This window comes from Melampsora larici-populina (genome assembly GCF_000204055.1).
Source record: "Melampsora larici-populina 98AG31 unplaced genomic scaffold MELLAscaffold_31, whole genome shotgun sequence".
Lineage (NCBI taxonomy): Eukaryota > Fungi > Basidiomycota > Pucciniomycetes > Pucciniales > Melampsoraceae > Melampsora > Melampsora laricis-populina.
Window position 1 is genome coordinate 431,378 of NW_006768795.1, and position 23,244 is coordinate 454,621.

Genomic DNA, 23,244 nt, shown 5'->3' on the forward strand with positions numbered 1-23,244 from the left:
GATTTGATACACAAGATGTTCCGTTGAAAAGGCCATGTTGTATGCATCATGCACAAATGAGATCACACTCCCCCTATTCAATATGCACCGTATTGAATAATTCTGAACCACTAAATGTAAATGATTTGTTATAATTGGCATTTATGGTTCAACTCTACACTTGATGCAACTCTACATATTCACCAAAATTGTAGAGTTGCATTCTGTGTAGAGTTCAATTTCAACTCCCGCATTTAGTCCTGCCTGCACACCATCAGTGTTTTATGATCACTGATGGTCCATCCATTATAATATATAGATCATATCCTTTCTAGTGAATAATCAACCAACTACCACTCTCCACACAATCCCTTGCAGTGGAGTGTGCAGGCTTTCCATGGCGCTGCACCGTTGGTTTCGCCCCAGACATTTCAAGTCATTACATCCCTACCTGCACGGTCCACGAGGTAGTAAGGAGAACAGGTTGGCATCACCACATGATATATAATCTGGGGTGGTGCCACAGCTAGGGTTCCAAGCACATGTAGCAATTGCACAAATCAATCTACCTGACTGTCAGTGCACCAAAAGGAAATGACATGCCTCTTGGTGCCTAAACAATGATCCAAGGTTATCATTGTTTAGTCAAAAGAGGAGATCAATGGGTTTTGATAAAACTATTCATCTCCGAATTTTGTGTGTAAAGACCACCGTGTTTGGGGGATTCACCCCACCAAAAGGGTAGTCTTTCTGACACTTTATTGATTAGTCATGATGACATGACTAATTTTGGCATCATCACCATTCATTGGGGGAGTGCGCGGAAGTCATGCATCAGCTGGCTTATGGGTGCCTCTTGATGTTTGTGTGGTGTGTTTATGCATGCAAAAACACATCACACAAACATCAAGAGGCATCACAAGTCCTCCGCACCTGCGGGAATGTACCTTGCGGGTAGGTACTCAACATCCAGATATAATTAACATTATAATTGAAATTTATGACATTCAAAGCGCAAAAGTGTTGCAATCCTCAACACCGCAAGGGGGCAGGGCTTGCCTATTTTGCAGTCTTTCAACTGTCCCAAGGCAGATGAAATGTCTCAAATAACACGATCAAGGCAAACAGGGAGGCACTGACCACAGGCTGCCTGAGATGAGTGCACAGGAGGGGGGGGGAAGGTGAACACAACACTGAGAGGTTACTTGGTCAACCATTCATCCTGACCATTCATCCTGCAGGTGGGCCGAATGTGTCATGCGAGTTGGCCTTGTAATTGACATTGAAGGACAAGACTGTCAAATTGTAAGGGTCCCCAAATGTCAAAAGAAATGGAAATCATATCTTGAACCATCAACACATGATTGTAATAGCTTTGTGCTTTATGCTCAAATTCATGATTAATCACATAATTCAGAAATCAGGAACCAGGGTTCACATGCTATACTCTTATCAAAGAGTATAGCATGTGAACCCTGGTTTGGGGCATCAGATCCATTTTCACTGAGTCAATCAAACCTCTAGGACCACACTGATAGAAGCTGGGCGCTCATGGATTGCCTTTGGCATGAGGTTATGTCTGGTGCATATTTCATTAGATTTCTTTCTACAGCTGAAGCTTGGATGGACTGTCTTGTCAAATTCAATTGAATAATTACTTACTTTGATAATGCAAGCTTAACAACTCATAAAGGAAGTATTTATGAGTTCTTGAAGTAGAAGTGGTGCATCAATCAATTTGTCATTATCATATCTTCAAGCTTGCTTGAAGACAACAAGTTATTTCTTGATGACAATGCCTTATTGATGTAAAGGCATTGGACATGACATTTCTCAAGCTTGATGTCATGTCAAGAAGCTCCTTCTTGTTCTTGTCAAAGGCAATTGACAAGAAAGTTGACAAGATAATTCAAAAATTTATTTTTTGAATATTCGACAATATAAAGTAATATAATGGATCAATTCATATGTGTTTATAACTATCAAATGCTAAATTGTTATATAATTGTGATCTTATTTGCATTTCAAAAGCACTGAAAGTGAACATGCAGGCCACGCGCTTTGGGCACGTCAATCTAACATTAAACAAACGCTGTGTTAAATTTCAACTCTGTGGCATTGACAAACATGCCACCTGGTCTGCCGGCGTCGCAACCGTTTCACTGCCAACCCGCGCGACGTAGTTGAACTCTTCCTTGAACCAGAGACGTGCCTCCCCCACAACGGCATTGGGCTGGAATTGGTATTCAGCGGCAAAACGCTCGTAACCTACGCGATTGATCCAACCGCGATACCGGTACATGGTCGGCAAGACTTCCTTCCATTCATTTCCAAAGTGCTTATGCCAACTCAACACAATGTCGCTGTTTTTACCTTCCTTGTGCCAGGCGAGCATGCTCGAAACTAGCAGCGATTTAGAGGGCCATCTCGGTTTGAGAGGGCTAGCGCTAGGGGTAGCCGTGACTGGAACTGGATTTGAAGGTGATGGTACAGTCGGGGCAGATTCCTATTTTTATTGACGATCGGACGGCAAGACAAGCACAAAATTTGAATAATTAAATAATTCAATTTGTCTCGAAGTTATAGTAGTTCTGAACTATGTCAGAGGAGGAGGCGCTCACCAAAGATGACACCAAGGGTGTGGAAGCTTGGGCTTGCGGTGCTTCCGGTTGGTCCTCGGAATCGGGTTCATGCTTGACCCTTAATGGTGAGGAAAGTGTCTCAGCAAAACCAGGTGAGTCAGGCAGTTGAGTCAGGTCGACTACCGCTGATGGGCTCAGGTGGGCTGTTGATGTGATTGGGCTGGGCGCGCTGGAAAGTTTGTCTACTAGTTTCCGAAAGGGAAGGGGTGGAGAGCTGTGGAGCGCTTGGTCAGGGGTCGAAGGAACGTATCCTGACGTTTTGGAAAAACCGCTCGCTAATGACGATGTCCCTTCGCCTGCGTGTCCTGGGATGGGGGGTGGTAACAAACGGGCCCTCTGCGGTAAGCCAGGAGTGAGAGGATTAACTTTGGCCACGCGAAGCACAATGGACCGTTTGGACGAAGAGTAAATGTGAGGGTAACCGACCGGAATCTCGCGCTGTCAATTGTGGATGATCAATGCAGACACATTGGCTCGCTGGACAGGAAGAGCTTGACCAAGAACAGTTTGGAGAACTAACTCACCCAAGCGTCAATGCCTTCGTCCCACATGCTTATTGCTCGGTTCCAAAGGTCGCCAACCTCTCCAAGCACCGCCTGTATCATAAGATCACATTCCTCAAGGCGGGCTTGAGGCCAGTCTTTGAAATAGGCGGTGATTACCACCGGTTCGATTTCCTGCAGGTGGAACGCAATCGTCAATGACTTCGAAAGGGTGATAGATGTTGGTAGATATGCCTTACATTTAACCATAGATATACAGTTACCATCTTCGTTTCATCGTATTTTTTCTGTATTTCAGGTTGGTACTGTTCGAGACGGTTCTTATGGAGAGTTACGACACTGTCCACATGGAGGCGTTGACCTAAGGAGTTGGCACTCTGTGCCCATTGGTGACAACGAGGCTCGGTGACGCGTCTTTGGGGTGTAGAGATGCTTTTGGGGGTGGGGGTAGTTGATGATTGTGGTCGCGCGTATGGATGGACTGAGGCGTCGGTGTTCGAAAGGGCCTTAGGATGTGTACGGCACACGCCGGGTCCGTACGTATTGCAGCACTTCAAGGTATCAACTGTTAGCTGGCCGGTTGGATGTGGGACATTGTGATGGTGTGAAGTGCCAAAGAGAGAAAATTGCAGAAGCACTTACCGCCTGGCAATATTGAAAACGGCACTTCTTGTTGGCGTGCTTGCGGTGGCCCTTAGGCACGGGGCCCTGCGATTGTCTCTCGCATGGGACAGGTGGCGTACTGAGGTGCGGTCCGGAAATCGAGGCGCCAGATGGCCCGGTAAGAACTGGACCCGGTGTCAACGACGACGATGGAGTTAGAGGATAGAGAGGTTGGGACCATGTTGTTGAATTAGGTGCAATGTTGCCTTGAATGGCGCGTCCTTGAAAGGGATGACCAGTCGGTTGGGGTTGGAGGAAGTGGCTAAGCAAGGGGAGGTCATTTGGTACCGGCCTTGGGGGTTTGGGATACATGTCAAGAATGTGGCCGGCAGGTGAGATGCGAGGACCCCAATCTTGGAATGTCGATACAATTGGCCTTGGAACCCCAAGGTTGATGAGGGTCCTTTCGTGGTTGAATTGGTCACAGCGCCATGTTCGGGTGTTATGCTTTTGGTCATTTGGGCACTGTAATGACCAAAACACAGTATATCCGTCAGGCGTGCTGCAGTTCGAAAAGAAGAACAATCGTGGACTTACACCAATCAACCACGCGTCCGGTTTAGGAGTCCAGTACTTTAGTCCTGCATGACAAATCAGGCACAGGATACCGACGGGCCGCCCAGGCTTGGCTCCTGGGGGCGGAGGCTCAGGAAGGTGGCCAGGTGTTACGAAGATGTAATCGGGGTGGATCAGGGTCGCAACAACCATGTTGTTGCGATGTCGGAAGGTATTTTGGTGGTTTGTGAGCGCTGAACGTAGCGTAAAGCCAGTGAAAGCTGGTTGGAAGAGATTTTGAGTCGACCTAACATGTGAATGATATGCGGAGGGTCAACAAAAGTAAATTCACGGAAATGGGAAGATTATGGTGGGGGTGCACTGACCTGATATTTGGAAGGGAATACGGGTTGGACGAGTGAAGGAGGCAGATCGTGCAAAGATTTCAAATGTTGAGTGTCTGTGGAAACGATGCAAACATTGGTGGTTAGTGAGCAGGCATGGGCCAGTGCTTATACTTATATCCATAGCCGTCGTGGTGTGGGTTCGTCTGTGATGTAGGCAGGGTTTTTTGGGATCGCGTGGTAATGGTAAAAAAAATTTTCGTGATGAAACACTAGAGGTATGAATGGAATTGTTGAGATCAGGTAAGGTGGGACAGGTCAGTGACATGCACACGTGATGACCTAACGCTAAGGTTTCCGACTTTTCACATACCTACGGGATATGCTTATGTTTAGTAGTGAATATGCTTTGAGCGAGGGGCCTGTACGCTGTATTCTCAGAATTTTATCATTATCAGATTATCAGAAATTATCAGGAAAAAACCCCGGATCCTCAAGTGTTCCCGTTTTTGGCTGTGTTTGGAACTTTCCCACGTTCTCCCAGTTTCCCAGTTTGCATTTTTGGCTGTATTTTGAAAACTGGGAAACTGGGAAAAAACTCTGAGTTTTAACTTTGTATCCCGTAAATGTAATCTCAGCGGTCATCTGAAAGACGTCTCAAAACAGAAAGTGGATAGCTACATTGGTAAAGAAGAAATCCAAATAAGTTTCCATAACACTAAAATTCTAACAAGCTCTTCTGAATGAGGACAGGTTGAATACCAGAGGTATCATTAGTCTATTAAATATAGTCCACCACTGCACCATACAGATTATGTGATTGAAATGTAATAAATTACTGCCAAACTTATATATGATCATGTTCTAGCCTGTTCTATCACGCTTGAGAACAAATCAATTGGAAACAATCAATTGTATTTGATAATAGTTCAATCAAAAATCTTGATTGACATCCAAAAGACTAATGAAACAAGTCTTGGAAGCAAGATTGAACTGATCACATATAGAATAGCCTGGGCTCGAAGATGTATCAATTAAAACGTATTTGATAAGAAGACTACGCCAAGAAAAAGGTATCTCCGATATATCCCTTAAATCTGAACAAAAAGAATATAAATAAAGGGAAGTCTCTCCAAGAGATGGAGAGCCTCACCTTATCATACTTTAACCAATTATTTCAGACCATCCTCTGTTCTGAAGTCCAGCTAGATTAGTTACTCATGTATCTCAATCGTAGTTCCACTTTACCCTTAATTGCTTAAAGATGAATCGTTGCTTTGTCCCTCTTAGTCTCTTGAACTATAACCATCAACTATTACACTCCAAGTACCTTTATTAGTCCCATCGTATTCATCTACTTTCCGGCTGATAGCTTTGATTATAATATGTCCCATGATTTAAATTAAGAACCCCTTTTACGTACCTAAAAACTACGTAAATCTATTTGGTCACTACCCAGTTCTTGCAACGCAAAGTTGGCAAGATCCCTGTTAGTCTTTGGACGCAGGCTACTCTAGATCTTGTATCTCAGAGATTATAACCAGGCCTAAAGGTTGACCACCTTACATCTGTTAACTTACAGTGGGCCTCGGAATTGTGTTTCTTTGAATCACCATGAAGGGCTTGTGGTTTTAACCACATTCATTACGATCATTATCCTCACTTTAGGATAAGATACAACAGATATACCACGTAACCAGTGGAATCCCTTGTCAGGACTCAGAATCAAGTAATGACTAGACCACTTGACTCTTTAAGTAGTAGCCACCCTGACACTACTTCAGTGAAGGACACCAAAGCTCCTGCCAATGGCACTACAAGCGCTACCATTGTTGTAGCTCCAAACAATTCATCTAGCCAGACTCCAAATGAAGTTGAACCATTCTCCTAAAGATGCTGCTACTAGAGGTGGTGGTCCACCCTCCATCAACCCTGCCCTAGCCAGTCCCATGTCAGCACCAACCGCAGGTGCTAAATCACAAGCATTGGATTAGCCTCTTGACTTGCAAAGGAAGTGATAAATGAGAAAACATATGGTGATGCACCATGTAAGCTGTGTGACCCTTTGGTCAATACAGGAGATTCCGCTTTAACAATGCTGCAGTTTCTTGTGATACCACCTGTGGGGTGTGCCTCACTTGAGAGTTGTCCAATAAGACTAGCTTTTGAATTTTGACTTAAATGTTGTCATGTTGTAATTGTTTCTGCTTTGACAATTCCAAGTAACACCTTTTTCCACTCAGCTGTGTGCTACAAGGTTTCAATCTTGCCCCTCTTGTCCCTGACACCATCAGTTTTCATGCAGTTAAGATCTGCAATGGGAGTCGTGTAACACCTTCACAGCATGTCTCTCAATCCTTGTCAATGCCTACCTCTTTACCAGTCAGAGTGCTAGTGTGATGGTCAATGGTTCCATCCCAAATATCCCAGGTTTGTTGACAAGCAAGGATGTCTCTTCTACTGACACAGATTGTAAACCAATGGTTAGTCAGGCTATTGGGAATGTTGATCTTGCCTTTGTCAAACAAATTTCTGTTGAAGACAAACCTACTTCGGCTGCCATCATCAGGTTTAGTAATGACAAGATAGCCTGTGGTCTGGTTACCTTGTCAAAGTTCTTCACTGCAAAAATGGTTTTCCTAGACGCATACATTCTGCCATAAGTGTTTAATACACAAGGGTTGTGCCAAGACCTGTTCCAAGAATCATTTGCAAATGGCAAAAGAAAAGCTTGAAGATACATACATTGGCACTGCCAGCATTTTTGGCTCGGACACCAAAATCCGAGGAGTCCTCGGATCATGTGTCCGAGATTTCAACCGAGTTATTTCAACCGAGATAACACCGAGTTAATCAAACCAAGTCAATTGCACCGAGTTAGGCGTCCGATCTTCAACCGACGCTATCCCAAACCAAAATTTCATCCGACTAAATTCATCCGACCATCCACTGACCAAATCACCGACGGAATTGCTTCATCCGAACCAACACCACCGAGTGATCAAGTGACCAACTATTTCGACTTCCAAGGTATCAAGGTAAGGCATCTCAAGATCAGGTCAAATCCCATTTCAGTTACCTCGGAAGTAATAGTTTTACTTGACTCAATCCCCTTTTTCACCGAGGTTTTACACATCCAATGCGACCCAATCCATCTCTCCACCGACCCAATTCACCTCTCCACCGAGCCAATTCACCTTTTCACCGAGCCAACTGTACACCTCACCGAGCCAACTGTACACCTCATCGAGCCAAGATTCCTCAAAACAAAATAGATACAAAACTTTCCTAATTTGATTGAATTTATATGAGTGATACGGTCAATTTGATCAGATAGAAGTTGATTCAATGAGTAGATAGAGAAGTTGAATCAAGTTAGTATGAGATTAAAATAGGTGTTTAAATTGAATTGAATTGAATATAAGTTAGACTGAGTACAAAAATAGAATGTATTAGAGGTTGAATTGATTTAAATTGTTAGAATTGTGTTAATAGAATTGATTGATCGATGCAAGTTCATATCGAGGAGATTAATTTGAAGTACAGAAGGCAGTTTTCGGATGAGGTGATCAAATTGATCGTGAAGATTACATTTAATCAATACAAATTGATGTGGTAGGCGTTTTTTAGGGAGATAGAGGGTGGTTTTGTTAATTGAATGATCATTTAAAGACCTTTTATCAATAGATAACTTACGGTAAGGTAAGCTGTTGGTCCCTGAGTCGTTTAAATTGTTGGTAGGTGTCCAATTAGGAACTTGAACGCCATATTCTTCCTTATTTTCATCAATTTCTATACGGTTTAAGTAGAAAGAGAGACATTTTGGGTGTTAATGAGCTATTTGATTGATTAAAGGTAAAGTAGAAAGGTTCAAAAGACTTACCATTAGTCTTATTAGAGGCCTCTTGAGTGAAAATATCTTCAAGAAGATACTTATCAGGATCAGTATCAGATTTAGATTCGACATCATTGTTGTTGTTTGAGTTGGAATCAGAGCTCGAGTTGTCAGATGACATGGATTCTTCAGAACAGATTTAGTTCTTTTCTTCTTTCCTTTATCATTCAAATTTTTAGGATCAGAAGTAACAGATTTAGAAGTGTCTAAGTCAAGTAATTCTGTTCTTGATAGTATATAATCAATTGTTTAATCAAATATAAGTGTTAGTTTCAAGGTATCACCAGTTAGTTAGACTAATAATGTCCTCCAACTTACTTTAATGAGAATGTATTTAATGAGGATGTAGGTTGATGTAGTCTAGGAAAGTTTTGTATCTATTTTGTTTTGAGGAATCTTGGCTCGATGAGGTGTACAGTTGGCTCGGTGAGGTTTACAGTTGGCTCGGTGGAAAGGTGAATTGGCTCGGTGGAGAGGTGAATTGGGTCGGTGGAGAGATGGATTGGGTCGCATTGGATGTGTAAAACCTCGGTGAAAAAGGGGATTGAGTCGAGTAAAACTATTACTTCCGAGGTAACTGAAATGGGATTTGACCTGATCTTGAGATGCCTTACCTTGATACCTCGGAAGTTGAAATAGTTGGTCACTTGATCACTCGGTGGTGTTGGTTCGGATGAAGCAATTCCGTCGGTGATTTGGTCAGTGGATGGTCAGATGAATTTAGTTGGATGAAATTCCGGTTTGGGATAGCGTCGGTTGAAGATCGGACGCCTAACCAATACCCGAATCGCTCCAAAACAATATGAAATTTGGTCCATTTTCATATCGTTTCGGAGTGGGCGCTATGAATCGCTCCGCTCCGAGATCGCTATGAAAATGGAAAAAATCCTTGCCAGGTATTGGAGCGGAGGAATTGATCAATTCCCGCTACATAGCGCACTTAGCGGTGATGTAGGAAGACCAAACAAAAATTTTGTATTTCAAATATATTTGTACGTGACCATAGGGCTAGATACGTAGGAGAGTAGGACGTGTTTTCATAGAGACATCAGAAGCAAGAGAAACATGTATAATAAGAAAACTCAGAGTCAAGGTGAGACTTGAGTCACTTTAAGGAAGGAACACGTGTAAGAAATGAAATTGTATAAAAAGAAATTCTTTCGATGAAAGTAAATTGATGGACCTATCGGGTCATCTTTCCCGATGATTGCTTCTTTACCAATGCTTGCATATAAGATTGAAGCGCTTTGGCAGCTTCTTCAAACACCCCATCAGGGACAATTCCCTCCTTCAACCACGCTTGAGATCCAACAAGTCGCTCCATAGTTTTTGGGAGCATACTGCCTCTTGAAGGTGTACACACATCGGCAGCGGCTGAAAAAGTCCGCTCGCATGCACATGATGTGGCGGAAATCGCTAAGTAATTGCGAGCAATTGACGAGAGGATAGGGAAGTGGGTTTCGTGTTCCTATTGGTCATAAAGTAGGTAAGTAGGTTAGTATCCTCAGAAAGGGTGAGAAATAAGATAAGGATGGGACATACCTTCCACCATTGCAGAGGAGTTTCACCTTTACCGATAGGGAATTTACCAGATAAGTAATCTTCCAGCTCTGAAGTCGGATTCTTACTGGGACCGGTGTCAGATGTTCTAAACACATCAAAGTCATCGGACTCTGAGACTGTAGGCTTGTTAGTATCTTCTGGTGGTGGGGTTGGCTCGTGACGGTGAATGTTGATCTCATCAATGGCAGATTTGAAGGCATCCTCAATAAGCAGCTGCGATGACTCTTCGTGATCTGGATAATGAAGTTTGAAGAACTTGACTCGAAAGCGAGGGTTGACGATGGTTGCCAGGGCTATCGCGTCACAGTTGGCCGCCTTGTCTTGATATTCGGTCAGCCACTTGACATGACATCGATGGCCTTGTCAAGAGAAGGGAAAATGAAAGCTTTGTTTTGAATATCGAGGAGTTCTTTGATTACGCGCTTATATTCAGCCAAGAGGATGCAGCCAGTAGGCCCATCCCCTTCTACTCGAGCTGTAGCATCAACAAAAGTCTGCCCATCCAAAGCGGTCAGATCAGTCAGTCAATGAACAAAACATTATAACCAAACTTTTGAAGGAAAACTTACCTTCAAAACCTTGTTTACCATTTCGACAGCATGCCACTCTGAAGCTGAGATTGTGACACCTTTAAAAAAACACGCCTTTCTATCGGCAGCAATCATCGAATTGATTACCTGCAAGGAAAAAGATGGATTTTGAGTGATTCGAAATGAAAAATTAAATTCAACTTTGAAATAAAAAGAGACTGACCTCCTGTGCCTCACATGCTATCTTTCGACTCTCATAGTGACTGTTCCATCGCGTTTTGCATGGCCTTTTCAACATTCGGCCATTGTATCCCATTCAAGTGGCACGTGTTTTAAAGTCGTTTCTTCGGGCGGCACTACTGGCAATCTGTCCAGAGACAGCGTCAACCTACATAATAAACATGATAAGCATCGATCAACTATGAGATTGATTCCAGAGAGGGATACTGACCTTGTGAAGTGCGGCTGCGACGAGATCATCTTTATCACAAGGTGATAAAGATGAGTCATCAATTATATCGTCTTCGTCATCAACACCGTCAGTGTACTCAGGCAATCCTTCATCGCCCTCGGATTCGGTGTCAGAAGCATGGAACTCGATGTCGTCTTCGCCATCGTTGACTTCTAGACCAGGGATCGGAAGAGCCACACCATGGGGTATAGAAGGTTTCCCATTGCTTACCTTCTGGCCGAGGGCCTTGAGACCGTGCCCAACAACCAGGTTGAGTTTATGTGCATAACATCGCACATGATGAGTTTGGCTACACTAGTGAACCAGATCTTCAGCTTTGTTAAACATTCTTTGGAGCTCAGCTGCCATGGTGGAGTTGTTTCCACCGCTATCTGTAGTCTGCGCTAAGATGTAAATACAATACAAACATAGGTCAGCATGAGGTAACAATGGTTTGAAAGAAAAGAGAAACCAATAAGTGAAAGAGATATGAGTAAGAGGACTCATCTTTTTATGAAGATCATGACGTATCAAGAAACGCCCAACGGGCCTGGCTAGCAGAGCCCCGAAATGTCGCCATCCCACCATCTTGAGTGTAAGATGGGTCAAACGATATTGCCAATCGTTGTCGATGTAGTTCGCGGTTGCTCCAACAAAGGCATAGCGATTGCCTTTGGTGGTCCAAACATCGTGGACGAGACAGAATTTACCTTTGTTTTCCTGTTGAGATTCCAATATTAGATCAGTTTAAGTACTACATGTAGAGATAATATGTATTTACTTACCTTCAAGTCGTTGAGCGCCTTGTGGTGTAAAACTGCAAACAGATGGACTGACTGTTTAGTCGCCCAAGCAGTCGATTGACACAGTAGAACGCAGCACGCAGGGCCGGGTCTTGAAAGCGAATCCATGGGAGCGCATGTCGAACGATCCAGATCACGAGGATCATGTTCAGCAGGTCGACTGAAAAAACCGGTCCATTGACAAAGGAGTCCAAAGTGGAGTTCTTCTTCTTTTCTGCCGCCATCTGTTCGTCATATGTCGGAGGAAGTATGAGACCGGATTTGATCGCCTTATGGCGCATCTTACACACAGGCCGGGACTCGTTCCCGTCGCGGTGGCCCCAGAGGTTCCAGTACGATGTGGGATGTTTCAAGAACGTGACCTTGCAGAACCTACACTTGAAACTGCGACCCTTTATATTGAATGAATCAAATGCAAGACAACATCAGCTGTGCTAAACAAAAATCGAGAAAGATGTAAAGAAAAGAGATAACGGGGTAGATGGAAGTCAACAATTGAGCGAGTAAGTGTGAAACTCTTACCACTGGAGGCTCGAAAAACTTGAGGAGTTCTTGAACGTGATCGCTTCGAACTTCCATGTAGCCAGGTTCTTTCGTTCCAACAAACTCGATATCCGAATCTTGATCTAAGTTAACCTCTTCGGGCACCTCATAGGCCTACAGATCATAGAACAAGTTAGGTCAAATCGACTGTAAGTGGTAGATATTAAGATTAAACTTACATCCGTATTGGCCTTCTTGCTTGGTCGGACTGAAGGTGAGCCACCCTTGGAATTGCCTGATGGTGATCTTGCTCGCTTACTGGTTGAAGAACGAGCCTAGAAAAATTGATATCAGTTTCGAGTGGTTGATAGAGTCATCTTGACTCATCTTACTTTGCCTTTTGCATTCGGTTTGGGTGCAGCTGGAACCGGAGCTTTGCTGACCTTCTTCTTGGTTGGCGGTCGAGGTGATGCTGGCCGATCAGCAAGAGGATGAGATTGGTCACCATCCGAAGAAGGAACTATCAGAGTGGTCCGTGAATCTGATGGGGTCGCCACAAATCCTGGCTGTGATCGTGCAGGGCTTGGTGGCCTAAGAGTTCTCGATCTAGAACTTGGTAAACTAGGAACCTGAAGACTAGGAGTATTGGAGATGGATTGGGTAGAAGGGGTTTTTGAGATAGCCATCGATATATACGATATGAGCAAAAGGTTACAATTATGATGGAAGTAATAACTGTTTGAGTGGGTAACGAGAAAAGAACAAGTAAGTATCTTTGATTGAATCAATCAAAGATGAGGGATAGAATCTCACTGACCAAAAGATCACTACTAATACAACTTGGTAGTCGATTGGACCACATTTTGGCCCTCGAAATGTATTCCAGGGGTCGTGTTCCATTGGCCGTGGAGGTGGTGATGGACTAGGACCAATTAAGACAGGTGAAGTGGTCATCTAAGATCAAAAGAGGTGAAGGTGGGTGGCGTGAGGCGTCGATCTAGTGAAGGGGTGGGGTGACAACCCTCTACCCACCCCTTGGATCATGATGTCCGCTATATATCGGAGAACCCGATGTCCCGGGGCATTGCGTAGCGGTCCTTTTGCTATGGAAAAGTCTGGGGCTCGAGTTCGGTGCGCAGTTTCCGCTATGGACTGCGGAGGTCATAGCGGGTTCCAAATCCGCTCCGAAATCGCTCCGAAACAGCTATCTAGAGCGGAGCGATTCGGGTATTGGCCTAACTTGGTGCAATTGACTCGGTTCAATTAACTCGGTGTTATCTTGGTTGAAATAACTCGGTTGAAATCTCGGACACATAATCCGAGGACTCCTCGGATTTTGGTTTCCGAGCCAAAAATGCTGGCAGTGTGGTCTGACCGTTCTCCTTGAATGGAAGATGCCATTTGGCAAGTGGGTTGTGGCCTTCAATCTGTTTTTTGCCCATCCAGAATGGTAAAAATGGGCAGAATTCTCAAACAGGTTCAAGGTTCACAAAGGGAACATGTATTCCATCACAAATTTGCCAGTTGAATTTGGCTATGGCTTGGCAATCAGGACCACAGCAATGACCTTTAGGCTCCTTGATGGTACAGTGGCCACCATTTCTATTTGAGATGCATGTATTGAGAGGGAATATATATGAGATACTGATCAAGATTGAAAGAGTTCTTACCTTGCCTCAAGGAAATCAATCCCTACGCAGATAGAGAAGCAAAAGTTATGGGATACAAAGTAGGATCCAAGCACGTGCCTGGCCTTGTGCCCAGAATTTTTTAGCAGTAAATTTGAATCTGGGGCCCGGACTTTTGCCCAGAAAATCAAAATTTACGGCTAAAAGAATTTTGGGCACAAGGCTGGGCATGTGCCCGGATTCTACTTTATATCCTGCAAGTGTTGTTTGATCCAATCTCTGGTGTTGATAGTTAACGGTCTACTAATCCATCCAACAGCCAAGCTTTCAACAAGCAAACTCATTGTTCTTGAAGTTTTTTCACAGAAGATTAATTTCACTAGCTTACACCACGGGGTGACTTTGAACTGGCCCCACCTGAAACGAGGCATAGTGGCATTGTGTGGTGGGGCTGTGAAATTATAAGACGTTTTTACGTGACAGGCACGTGAGGGAGGCCACCTGGCCCTCACCCAAGCCGTCACCTAGCTGTAACGTGAAAAAAGTGACCACATCGGCGTAGTGTGGTTTACCAGCCAATTGGTAGGCAGATCAGGTCTGGAAATACCGACCTGCCATCCAGGTACTCTGTGAGGCTGGCATCGGCTGCTGAGCTCACGCCGGGTGCTCAGCACCTGGCTATCGTGCAATTGACAGGTGAAATATACCTGGGTCCTTTAAGTAAGGACAACGAAAGATCAGTGAAAAGATTCAAAAAAAATGATTCAAGACTTTGAAAGCTGACACGGCAGATGCGGGGTCGCGCTGACGCCACGGCTCGGGTATCTCAAAACTCGCGGGGTCTTGATGCCCTTCGACTAATCCAGTGACTTTCAACTTGGCAAGTCTTTCATCCAAAAACCCAGTCATCAACACATCTCACTCGCCGCGATCTCATCAACATATCGAACACCCTCACTCTCAATTAAAAACCGTTCATTACAGCAGCAAGGTTGATTATTGCTGACTGGTTGCAGTGCTCTAATCACCTTGTGGCCATTTGAGAATTACAACTGGTGTGTAACCTCATTGGCTTGCTTGAACTGGGCTACAATCGGTTTTTGAAATACACACTCAGTCGTCGTTTTGGATATTTTCACACTCATCTTACACTCGCTCTATCACACTCTTTTACTACTCTGATCCTATCACTGGTCTGTCTACTTTTCTCTTTTCTTATCAAACCTTCATACTTGATTCTCAACCCGGATCTTCTAATTTGATCTCACTGACTTTTAATTCACTATCGATTATTTTTAATGGTAATCATCTCTAGGTCTATTCATCTCTAGTTGGATATCACCTTATCGAGTTCTTTGTTTCTTTCGATCAGTACATTATACGTCTCATCACTCTACTCAGACTACCTTTGACTTGTCTCAGCTCAAACCAGCAAGTCTAAACTCATCTTCATCAAATTTATCGAATCAAGAATCAATCATTAATCAAACTTCAGATGATATTTGTAATATTGATAAATCTAAAATACCATGGTAAGTCAACAATATCACTTATTTTGTATATTCTTACTGATCTGATTTGATTCTTTGAAACTATAGACCCTATAAATGTCCAATATGTGATCGAGCATTCTATAGATTAGAACATCAAACTCGTCATATTCGAACTCGTACTGGAGAAAAACCACATCATTGTACTCATTTAGGTTGCGATAAGAGATTCTCTAGATCTGATGAACTAACTCATCATGCTAGGATTCATACTCATACAACTCAACATAAAAAGAATAAATCAATTTAACAACAACAATGTCATCATCAACAATCATTAACATTACCATTACTTGTACCACCTTATCAGTCACATCAGCAGCAACAACAACAGCTTGAAGTTTATCAACATCATTCATTGGTTTGTCTTCCTTTTGTGATGTTCATTTTGATTGATTAACTAATTTGGTTCTCTCCTTTAGCTTGAATCAGATCTTCCGAGATCATCCTCATTGAATCTGAATATGAACTCTCAAGTACGTTTGAATTTTCGCATTATGAACACTTATTAGCAGGAGTTCATCTTTGAGCAGGAGAGAATCAAACTCACTTACACTACCAGAAAGATAATATTTTCTGGGCAGAAAATTAAATTATTGATACACAAAAATATTGAGAGGCCAGGAGGAGAGCAAAAAATGAATAAAAATATGCATCTTGTTCCCTGCGTTGAGAACTTCACTCTGCATATTTTTCCGTATTTTTACAGTCCATATTGATAAGTGTACTAACAATAACCCTTCACAATCATCCAATTACAACCTGTAACAAGCACTGAAATCTGGCTCATCAGTGTTTAGAGAAACTTTTGATTTCTGAAAATACTCATAACTTTTTCAATTCCGGTCTAAAATGCTCGATTTTGGGTGCATTGGTAAGCTGGAATTGTCCTCCAAATAGTTCATAATAGGACCACACAGCATGCTGGTCTGCTAAAAAAGATATCATCTTTTTTATACATTTGTACATACCGATCCATAGAATGCTTTTCATACTACCTAAATAGTTCTTGATCTTATGAAAGTTCGAGAGGAAGAGTTCAGCTTTCTAATGCACTTAAAATCGAGTGTTTTGAGGCAGATTTGACAAAGTTATAGGTGTTTTCAGAAATCAAAAGTTTCTCTAAGCACTAATGAGCCAAATTTCAGTGCTTGTTACAGGTTGTAATTGGATGATTATGAAGGTTTATTGTTAGTACACTTATCAATACGGACTGTACAAATATGGAAAAATATGGAGAGTGAAGCTCTCACCGCAGGGAACAAGAAGCAAATTTTTATTTATTTTTTGCCCTTCTCCTGGCCTCTCAATATTTTTGTGTATCAATAATTTAATTTTCTGCCCAGAAAATATTATATTTTGTGTAGTGTTAGCGATACGGTACCAATTTTACAGATCGGTCAATCTTCCAAGTTTATCTGCTCATTTAGTAATTTACGTGGATTTTATCTTGCTCCGTAAGTTTTTATTTCACTTGTCTTTCTATTGTTCTGGAACCATTGGAATTCAACGATCCCGATCCTCTGCATCTTTTTTTTTCATAGTTTTGTTCTTTCCTAAACTTTCTCCAATTATCACTATGTCATCCACTTCAACTTTACGATTACGACCAGCTCCTCAAGCTGAGATCTCCCGAAAGACTACATGGACACACTGTGTAGCAAAATGTCGTCTTGAAAGGGAACAACCAGATTTCGCTCGCAGTCAACTACAAACAATCGCAGTATATTATAATCATGAACAAAACCTTAAACTCTTGCAAAGGATCGACCCGTTCAGTTCGAGAGGAAGAAAACTGAGCAAATCTCAAATATTGACACCGCGACAAATACTCTCCCGACCTTACTTCAATCAAGAGTTGTATCATGAATATTGTCAAAGGAAGCCATCCAAGAAGTTGTCTCGAGAAATCCGCACCAGAGAGAGGGAAACCCAAGATTTATCCCAATACATTCCATCATCTGATTTAAGTCTTTATTGAGCGTTTCCTAGACAAATCTCGTCATATCAAAGTACAACTCTTAGGGGATAGCGCTGGAAATGTGATCCATCTTTTCAAACGTGATTGCTCGGTTCAACCTCGTCACCAAAAGGTTGTCGAGCTTGCTCCTGCTTTGGACTTGACCGACAAAGTGCGCTCAAAGATCTTGGAGGATGCAAAGAAGTTAGCATCAGCTGTGAATTACCGTAACGCAGTGACTGCCAAGTTCCTTGTCGATCAGGTGGGCAATACACTAACCTCATGTTTCAAAGCCAACAACTTGGTCTTGGTACACAATGGGCTGCGGTGAAGAAAGCTTATGTACGTGGTTTCCTGCTCAATCACGCAATTGCTTTGCTGACTTGGCTATCTCACTTCCGGTTGCTCATAGATTGAAGCCAATCAACTATGTGGTGATATTGTAGAGGTAACCCCTTAATCAAAAGTTGTGGGAGACTTTGCTCAGTTCTTGGTGTCCAACAAGCTCTCTAAGGCTGATGTCGAAGCCCGAGCCAATAAACTTGACTTCCCTAACTCAGTGGTTGAATTTTCCAACGCTATCTCGGTCAACCTATGGGTGGATTCCCAGAGCTGCTATGTAGTCAAATCATTCGTGATAAACCTAGAATTGAGGGTCGTCCGGGTATCAGTATGGCACCACATGATTCTGATAAGACCAGGAAGGATCTTCAGGAGAAATTTGGAAAGAGTATCACCTTAACGGTTCGTTGTCTTTTTCAGACTTGATAATGAATCACAATTCCTGCAAATGCCAATTGACTTTTTGACGCCTTTTATAGGACGTTCTCTCTTATTGCATGTACCCCAAAGTGTATGAAGCACAGCTACTGCTTCATACTGTTCTGAACTTCAATACCTTGCTTCACCTGTGACTACTCATGTTCAAAGTGCCAAAACTCATAATCAATCCGTGAATTCACTGAAGAAGAACAAAATGGAGATAGCAAGATGATAATGGATTTGGAAATGGGCTTCATGATCCGTCTGTAGATGAAGACACTGGTTCACCTCAAGTTTAAGATGATTTTCTGTTTTTTTTTTTCAATTTTCTTGTTTTTTTGTTTTTTTCTCAATTTATTTGTTAGGCTTTGTTCTAAGTGTAATTACTATTTCCTTTCTCATTTGTATTCTTTCCAGTCTTCCTGTAATATACTATATGTAGCAAGAATGCTATAGATGTGAGATGCCTGAGCCACAACAATAAATTTGTGTCTAATGAAACATGACTGGAATAAGGTGAACCTGAACAGATGAGATGGCTCACCTGTTCATTAGATGATGGCTCACCTGTTCATTAGATGATGGCTCACCTGGTCATCAGGTGATGGGACACCTGGTCATGGTGTGATTCATCTCACCCAATGAACAGGTGTCCCATCAGGTGAGATGACTCACACCATGACCAGGTGAGGCTTCTCACCTAATGACCAGGTGAGCCATCACCTTGTGATCACATGGCCATGTTGGGTGATGGTCACACTGGCTTTCATGTGTAGCCGGTAGATGTGGCATAGTGTGAAGAGCCTAGGATTTATTGGCAGAGGCCAATTTCACCTGATCTTCATGTGCCGGCCGCCCCGTGGTGTACCTCTGTACAATGGACCAGGTGTGGATCTTTGTTGTTATTATCATTCTCATGAGCTAGATTAGAGTTGACTGAATGTTCCGTTGAAACACACTGGCTTTGGGTGACAACTTCAATATCTTGGCTCTCACCAAGGAAACTGTGGGCAGAAGCAAGCCTTGTATTACCATGTCCTGACTCAAAAACACACTCCATCTCAAAGTAATACTTGCACTTCTTCAAGATAGGTGCTATATGAAAGACATCGAACTCATCTATCCAAAATCAGGACCTCATCATCATTGTGAAATTGAATACTTACCAAGAGCTGTCTTCTCTACACAGAGCCATTCCGGTTCACCATCTCCCCAACCCTTACTTGCCTTCTTTTCACATGTGGTTTGCCAGGCTTCAGATCCAGTGTGGATATGTATATTGTTAGCATCACACCAAGAGGACTCTAAGCATAAAATCCTCAAGTGAGAGTAAAGGTAAATGTATTGAGAAGATATTTGGAGTCATGAAAAATCAAATATGAAGTATGAACATACCTTCCTTTGAATAGCACTCACATCTCACCATAAGGTGTCATTCTTGATCATGTACTGCTCAATCTCTTCTGCTGATCCTCTCTTTTCTGTTTTATTTGTTTTGAATCTAGTCAATTTTGCTTTGTCTGTGTGCCATTTGAGAAGTAAGTGTGTCAAAGATTTTCCTTGAGGGAACCGACGAGGCACGAGTTGGTTACTAAGCCCATGGGGACTTAGCGGGGCTAGAGAGATGAGGACCGAGTCCCGAGAGCGGAATTACGAGAGATAGGATCTACCGCTCTCAGAGAGATAAGTTGAGAACTTAAACAAACAAACCTCAATCTCTCAGCTTCCCAAAACATCATTCTTAGTCAAAGAATTAGAACTTTGGAGTTTATACATTATTTAGACCATCCCACCCACCCTACATAGAATAGAACACCCTCCCACCGACCCAATGGTGTGAAACCTACCTTTCAGCCCTTGGTTCTACAGAACCAAAAGAGGGCCGGGAGGTAGGGCTCCGCCACTACCCCCAAACTAAGATCCTCTGACTAATAGGCGAAGTAAGAGGATCTTGAGTGGTGTTCTCCTAGAAGTTAATCTCAAGCAAGAGATTAACAGAACTAAGAAATTCAACAGTGTTAACATCTCAATCAGCTAACTGAGGAATGGGCTCCTCAATATTATCATGAGCCCATTGAATAGTAGTGTTTTGCAATTTGTTTTCTTCAGACAACTCATTATCATGTACAGTCCCCTCCAAGTGGTTTATGTAACCATTCAAGTTCTGCAGTGGCGGGGGCGGGGCCGGGGCCGGGGCCTGTCGCAAACCCAATGATCACAAATCCTAGGCGCGGGACGTGTTCAGTCTTGTTGGTCTTCTCAAGGGATCTGTTTGGTATGGTGGCCATGGACGGCCAAATCGGACAAAACATCAAATATGCAAAAATGTTGATGAAACACCCTTTGAAAGCCCCATGGAGCATGTCCCAAGCTCAAGTCCGCTGTGCCGGACAGCACTCTGCCTGTGTTTGCACCCTAGTCCCCAAGAACTATGCTCAGCATACTATTACGGCTTCTGAGATCTACAATCTATATGTATCACATCCTTTCTTCAGATCCTGATCAGCCCATAGCCAAGATGAATGGCAATTTTAGATCATTGTAGATATTTACATACTATCATATCCCATCCCAATAAACAAAGATCAATCTTTAAGCAATTTACATTAGAAGTCCTGAGTTGAGACAAATCAATTGTTTGTCAACAAAAATCATTGCCTCAAATCACAATGTTGTATTTACTGGACAACTGATAAATGGTGATGTCTTTGGAAGACACTATCACATATTCTGGAACATCACAGCTCTTCAAATCCAACGTGTGTAGGTCATGAGCAAAACAACTCCAATTCTTATGAAAGCAAATTATTGTGAGAAGAAAGACAAACAAAGAAACAATATCGAGCAAGCAAGACCAAGGCCCAAGTCGTGTGATCCTTATGATTGGGCCAACGGACTTGAGCTTGGGATATGCTCAACATGGCTTTCAAGGGGGGTGTTTCAGGGTGTTTCATCAAGATTTTTGCATATTTCAGAAGGGGTTTGTCACGGTGCAGCAAGGCACAGGTTGTCTACGGAAAACGGGCCTGGGCCCTGAATGTGATTTCCCCAAAAAACACACAACAAATAAGCCTAGAGAGAATAGGAAGAAAGACAACACATGAGGGCGGATTATTACTATTTCTACATTTTGTTGTTGAGGGTGCAGGAGGATGGGCTATAAAAAATTGTTTGATAAAGAAGGTTTGAAAACTAGTGTTGTGAATGAACTACAGTATGGAATTGTATAGAAGAAGGTAGAAGGTGTAACTTTGACTAGACTGTATTCAGAGGAATATGAAGGAACTGATAGGAGGAAACAATTTTTTGTAACTTTTCTGGGACAAACGGAGTGAACTAAACAACAATATGAGGAAACATTTTCCAAACCCCCATCCAAGCTGTGGTTCAAATCATAACGGACTTCTTTTGTGAGTGGCAGCACGACTCTGTTTTCCCAACATGAAGCCAAATGCACCTCTTGCTGGATTGGCTCCTGACTTCACCCATTCTCCTTAGCCAACTCCTTGAGCCAACTTCCAAATGTTTCGTCCAATTTGGCTGTCCACAGCCACCGTAGTTTGGCCAGATTGCAACTTGTATCCAGCATTCAAAATTTCTGGCCACAAGCCTGGGCAGGCACATGGCCGGATTTCAACTTTGTATGTATGTATCCCCTACATCTTCACATCTCTCAATCATCCAAATCATTCAAAGAGCGCATTAGTGGCTCTGTTGACCCAGTTACAGAAAACCCAGTTGACCCAGTTGACTCTTTGGCTGGGAGCTGTCAACAAATGTCAAGTTGATACACAAAGTTACCACCAAAAAGCAACTGGGTGAACTGGTTTTTAACCAGGTCTACTTTGAGAGCCACTATTGCTTCTATACATCCACTCAAAAAAACACAACAGTGTTGGTTTGAACAATACAATTGGACTTGTGTGTAACTCTAAAAAGTTGATCTCATTAGCACATAAAGCCCAAAGTGTACTAATTCTAAATTCAATCAGTATCAAAATTTCAAAAAAAAATAAAAAAGAATACAATCAAGTGGAAAAGGAGAAGAGTCACAAAACCATGCATCAAAGATGAAATCCTATGAAAGCCTTATTTTTTTCAATCTCTACAAAAACAGACGTATTAGACTAACCAGAAAAAAAACAGACATCGAGTTTGAATTAGACTAACATTATCAAATCTTCTAAACCGAACTCGAGTCTTGAATTTCTTAAGATTTGATGGGTTTAGAAGTAGCTGATCCATTTGAAGCCGAATTCTTAGGTAACCATTTCACAGGGTTTCGATTATAACAAGGCCAAGGAGGAACAACAACCTTTAAGAAACCCCAAAAGATCCAAAAACCAAGAAAACCTCATAAGTCAAAACCGCTATGTGAAACCATTTTAAAAGAAAAGTCTTACAAGTAATGCAATCACCACTCCTACTGCATAAACCCCAAAAGTGATCATCATGGATTGACCTATATAACCCAAACCGAAAGCAATCACCTATATCCATTCATTCATAACCCCAAAAGATCAACGTTTACTTTAATTTTCATATCGGTTTCAACCTTATTGCGGTTGAATGACTTACAGCAAATGAAAGAATAATGATTTGATTCCATTTCTCAGCTAATCTTTGTCCTTCAAAATCAATTTTACCTTCGAGTTTGGATTTCAATTGGTCTACATATCCATCTATTGTTTTAGTAAGTGAATCCATCTTTGATTATTGTTTGTTTATTTATTTTGAGAATGTGATCGGGTTTGTTGAATGATGATCCTGGTTTCTGAAGATGAAGATGAATGAGATTGGATGATGAAGTGTGGTGTCACTTCAGTGTGAATTGATTTGGAAGTTTGGTTTCTATTTCGACTTCGTGGAATGTTATCTTCTTATAAGCAATTATCCTACAACCGGGGTTTCAGGCAGCTTTGTGTCCAATACCTAGTTTCTGACATCACTAAGGTCAGCGCTTCAAGCTAGGTGTGCCCCGTGTCCGCTGCCA

The 23,244-nt window shown here is 42.4% G+C and overlaps 3 protein-coding genes across 3 annotated transcripts; 1 reads left to right on the forward strand and 2 right to left on the reverse strand.

Moving 5' to 3' along the window:
- Positions 1-2,083: 2,083 nt before the first annotated feature.
- On the reverse strand, positions 2,084-4,495 carry MELLADRAFT_65080 (uncharacterized protein; the record flags this gene model as incomplete). Its single annotated transcript, XM_007412587.1, has 6 exons — positions 2,084-2,485; positions 2,601-3,059; positions 3,146-3,325; positions 3,364-3,675; positions 3,767-4,252; positions 4,325-4,495. The coding sequence occupies 6 exons, from the start codon at positions 4,493-4,495 to the stop codon at positions 2,084-2,086; spliced, it is 2,010 nt and encodes a 669-aa protein (XP_007412649.1).
- A 1,999-nt stretch (positions 4,496-6,494) lies between these two features.
- Positions 6,495-7,289, forward strand: MELLADRAFT_108688 (uncharacterized protein; the record flags this gene model as incomplete). The annotated part of the gene is made up of 2 exons (XM_007412478.1): positions 6,495-6,577; positions 7,010-7,289. The coding sequence occupies 2 exons, from the start codon at positions 6,495-6,497 to the stop codon at positions 7,287-7,289; spliced, it is 363 nt and encodes a 120-aa protein (XP_007412540.1).
- Positions 7,290-22,461: 15,172 nt separating this feature from the next.
- MELLADRAFT_108689 (uncharacterized protein) lies at positions 22,462-22,958 on the reverse strand (the record flags this gene model as incomplete). Its single annotated transcript, XM_007412586.1, has 3 exons — positions 22,462-22,566; positions 22,655-22,741; positions 22,830-22,958. The coding sequence occupies 3 exons, from the start codon at positions 22,956-22,958 to the stop codon at positions 22,462-22,464; spliced, it is 321 nt and encodes a 106-aa protein (XP_007412648.1).
- Positions 22,959-23,244: the final 286 nt, after the last annotated feature.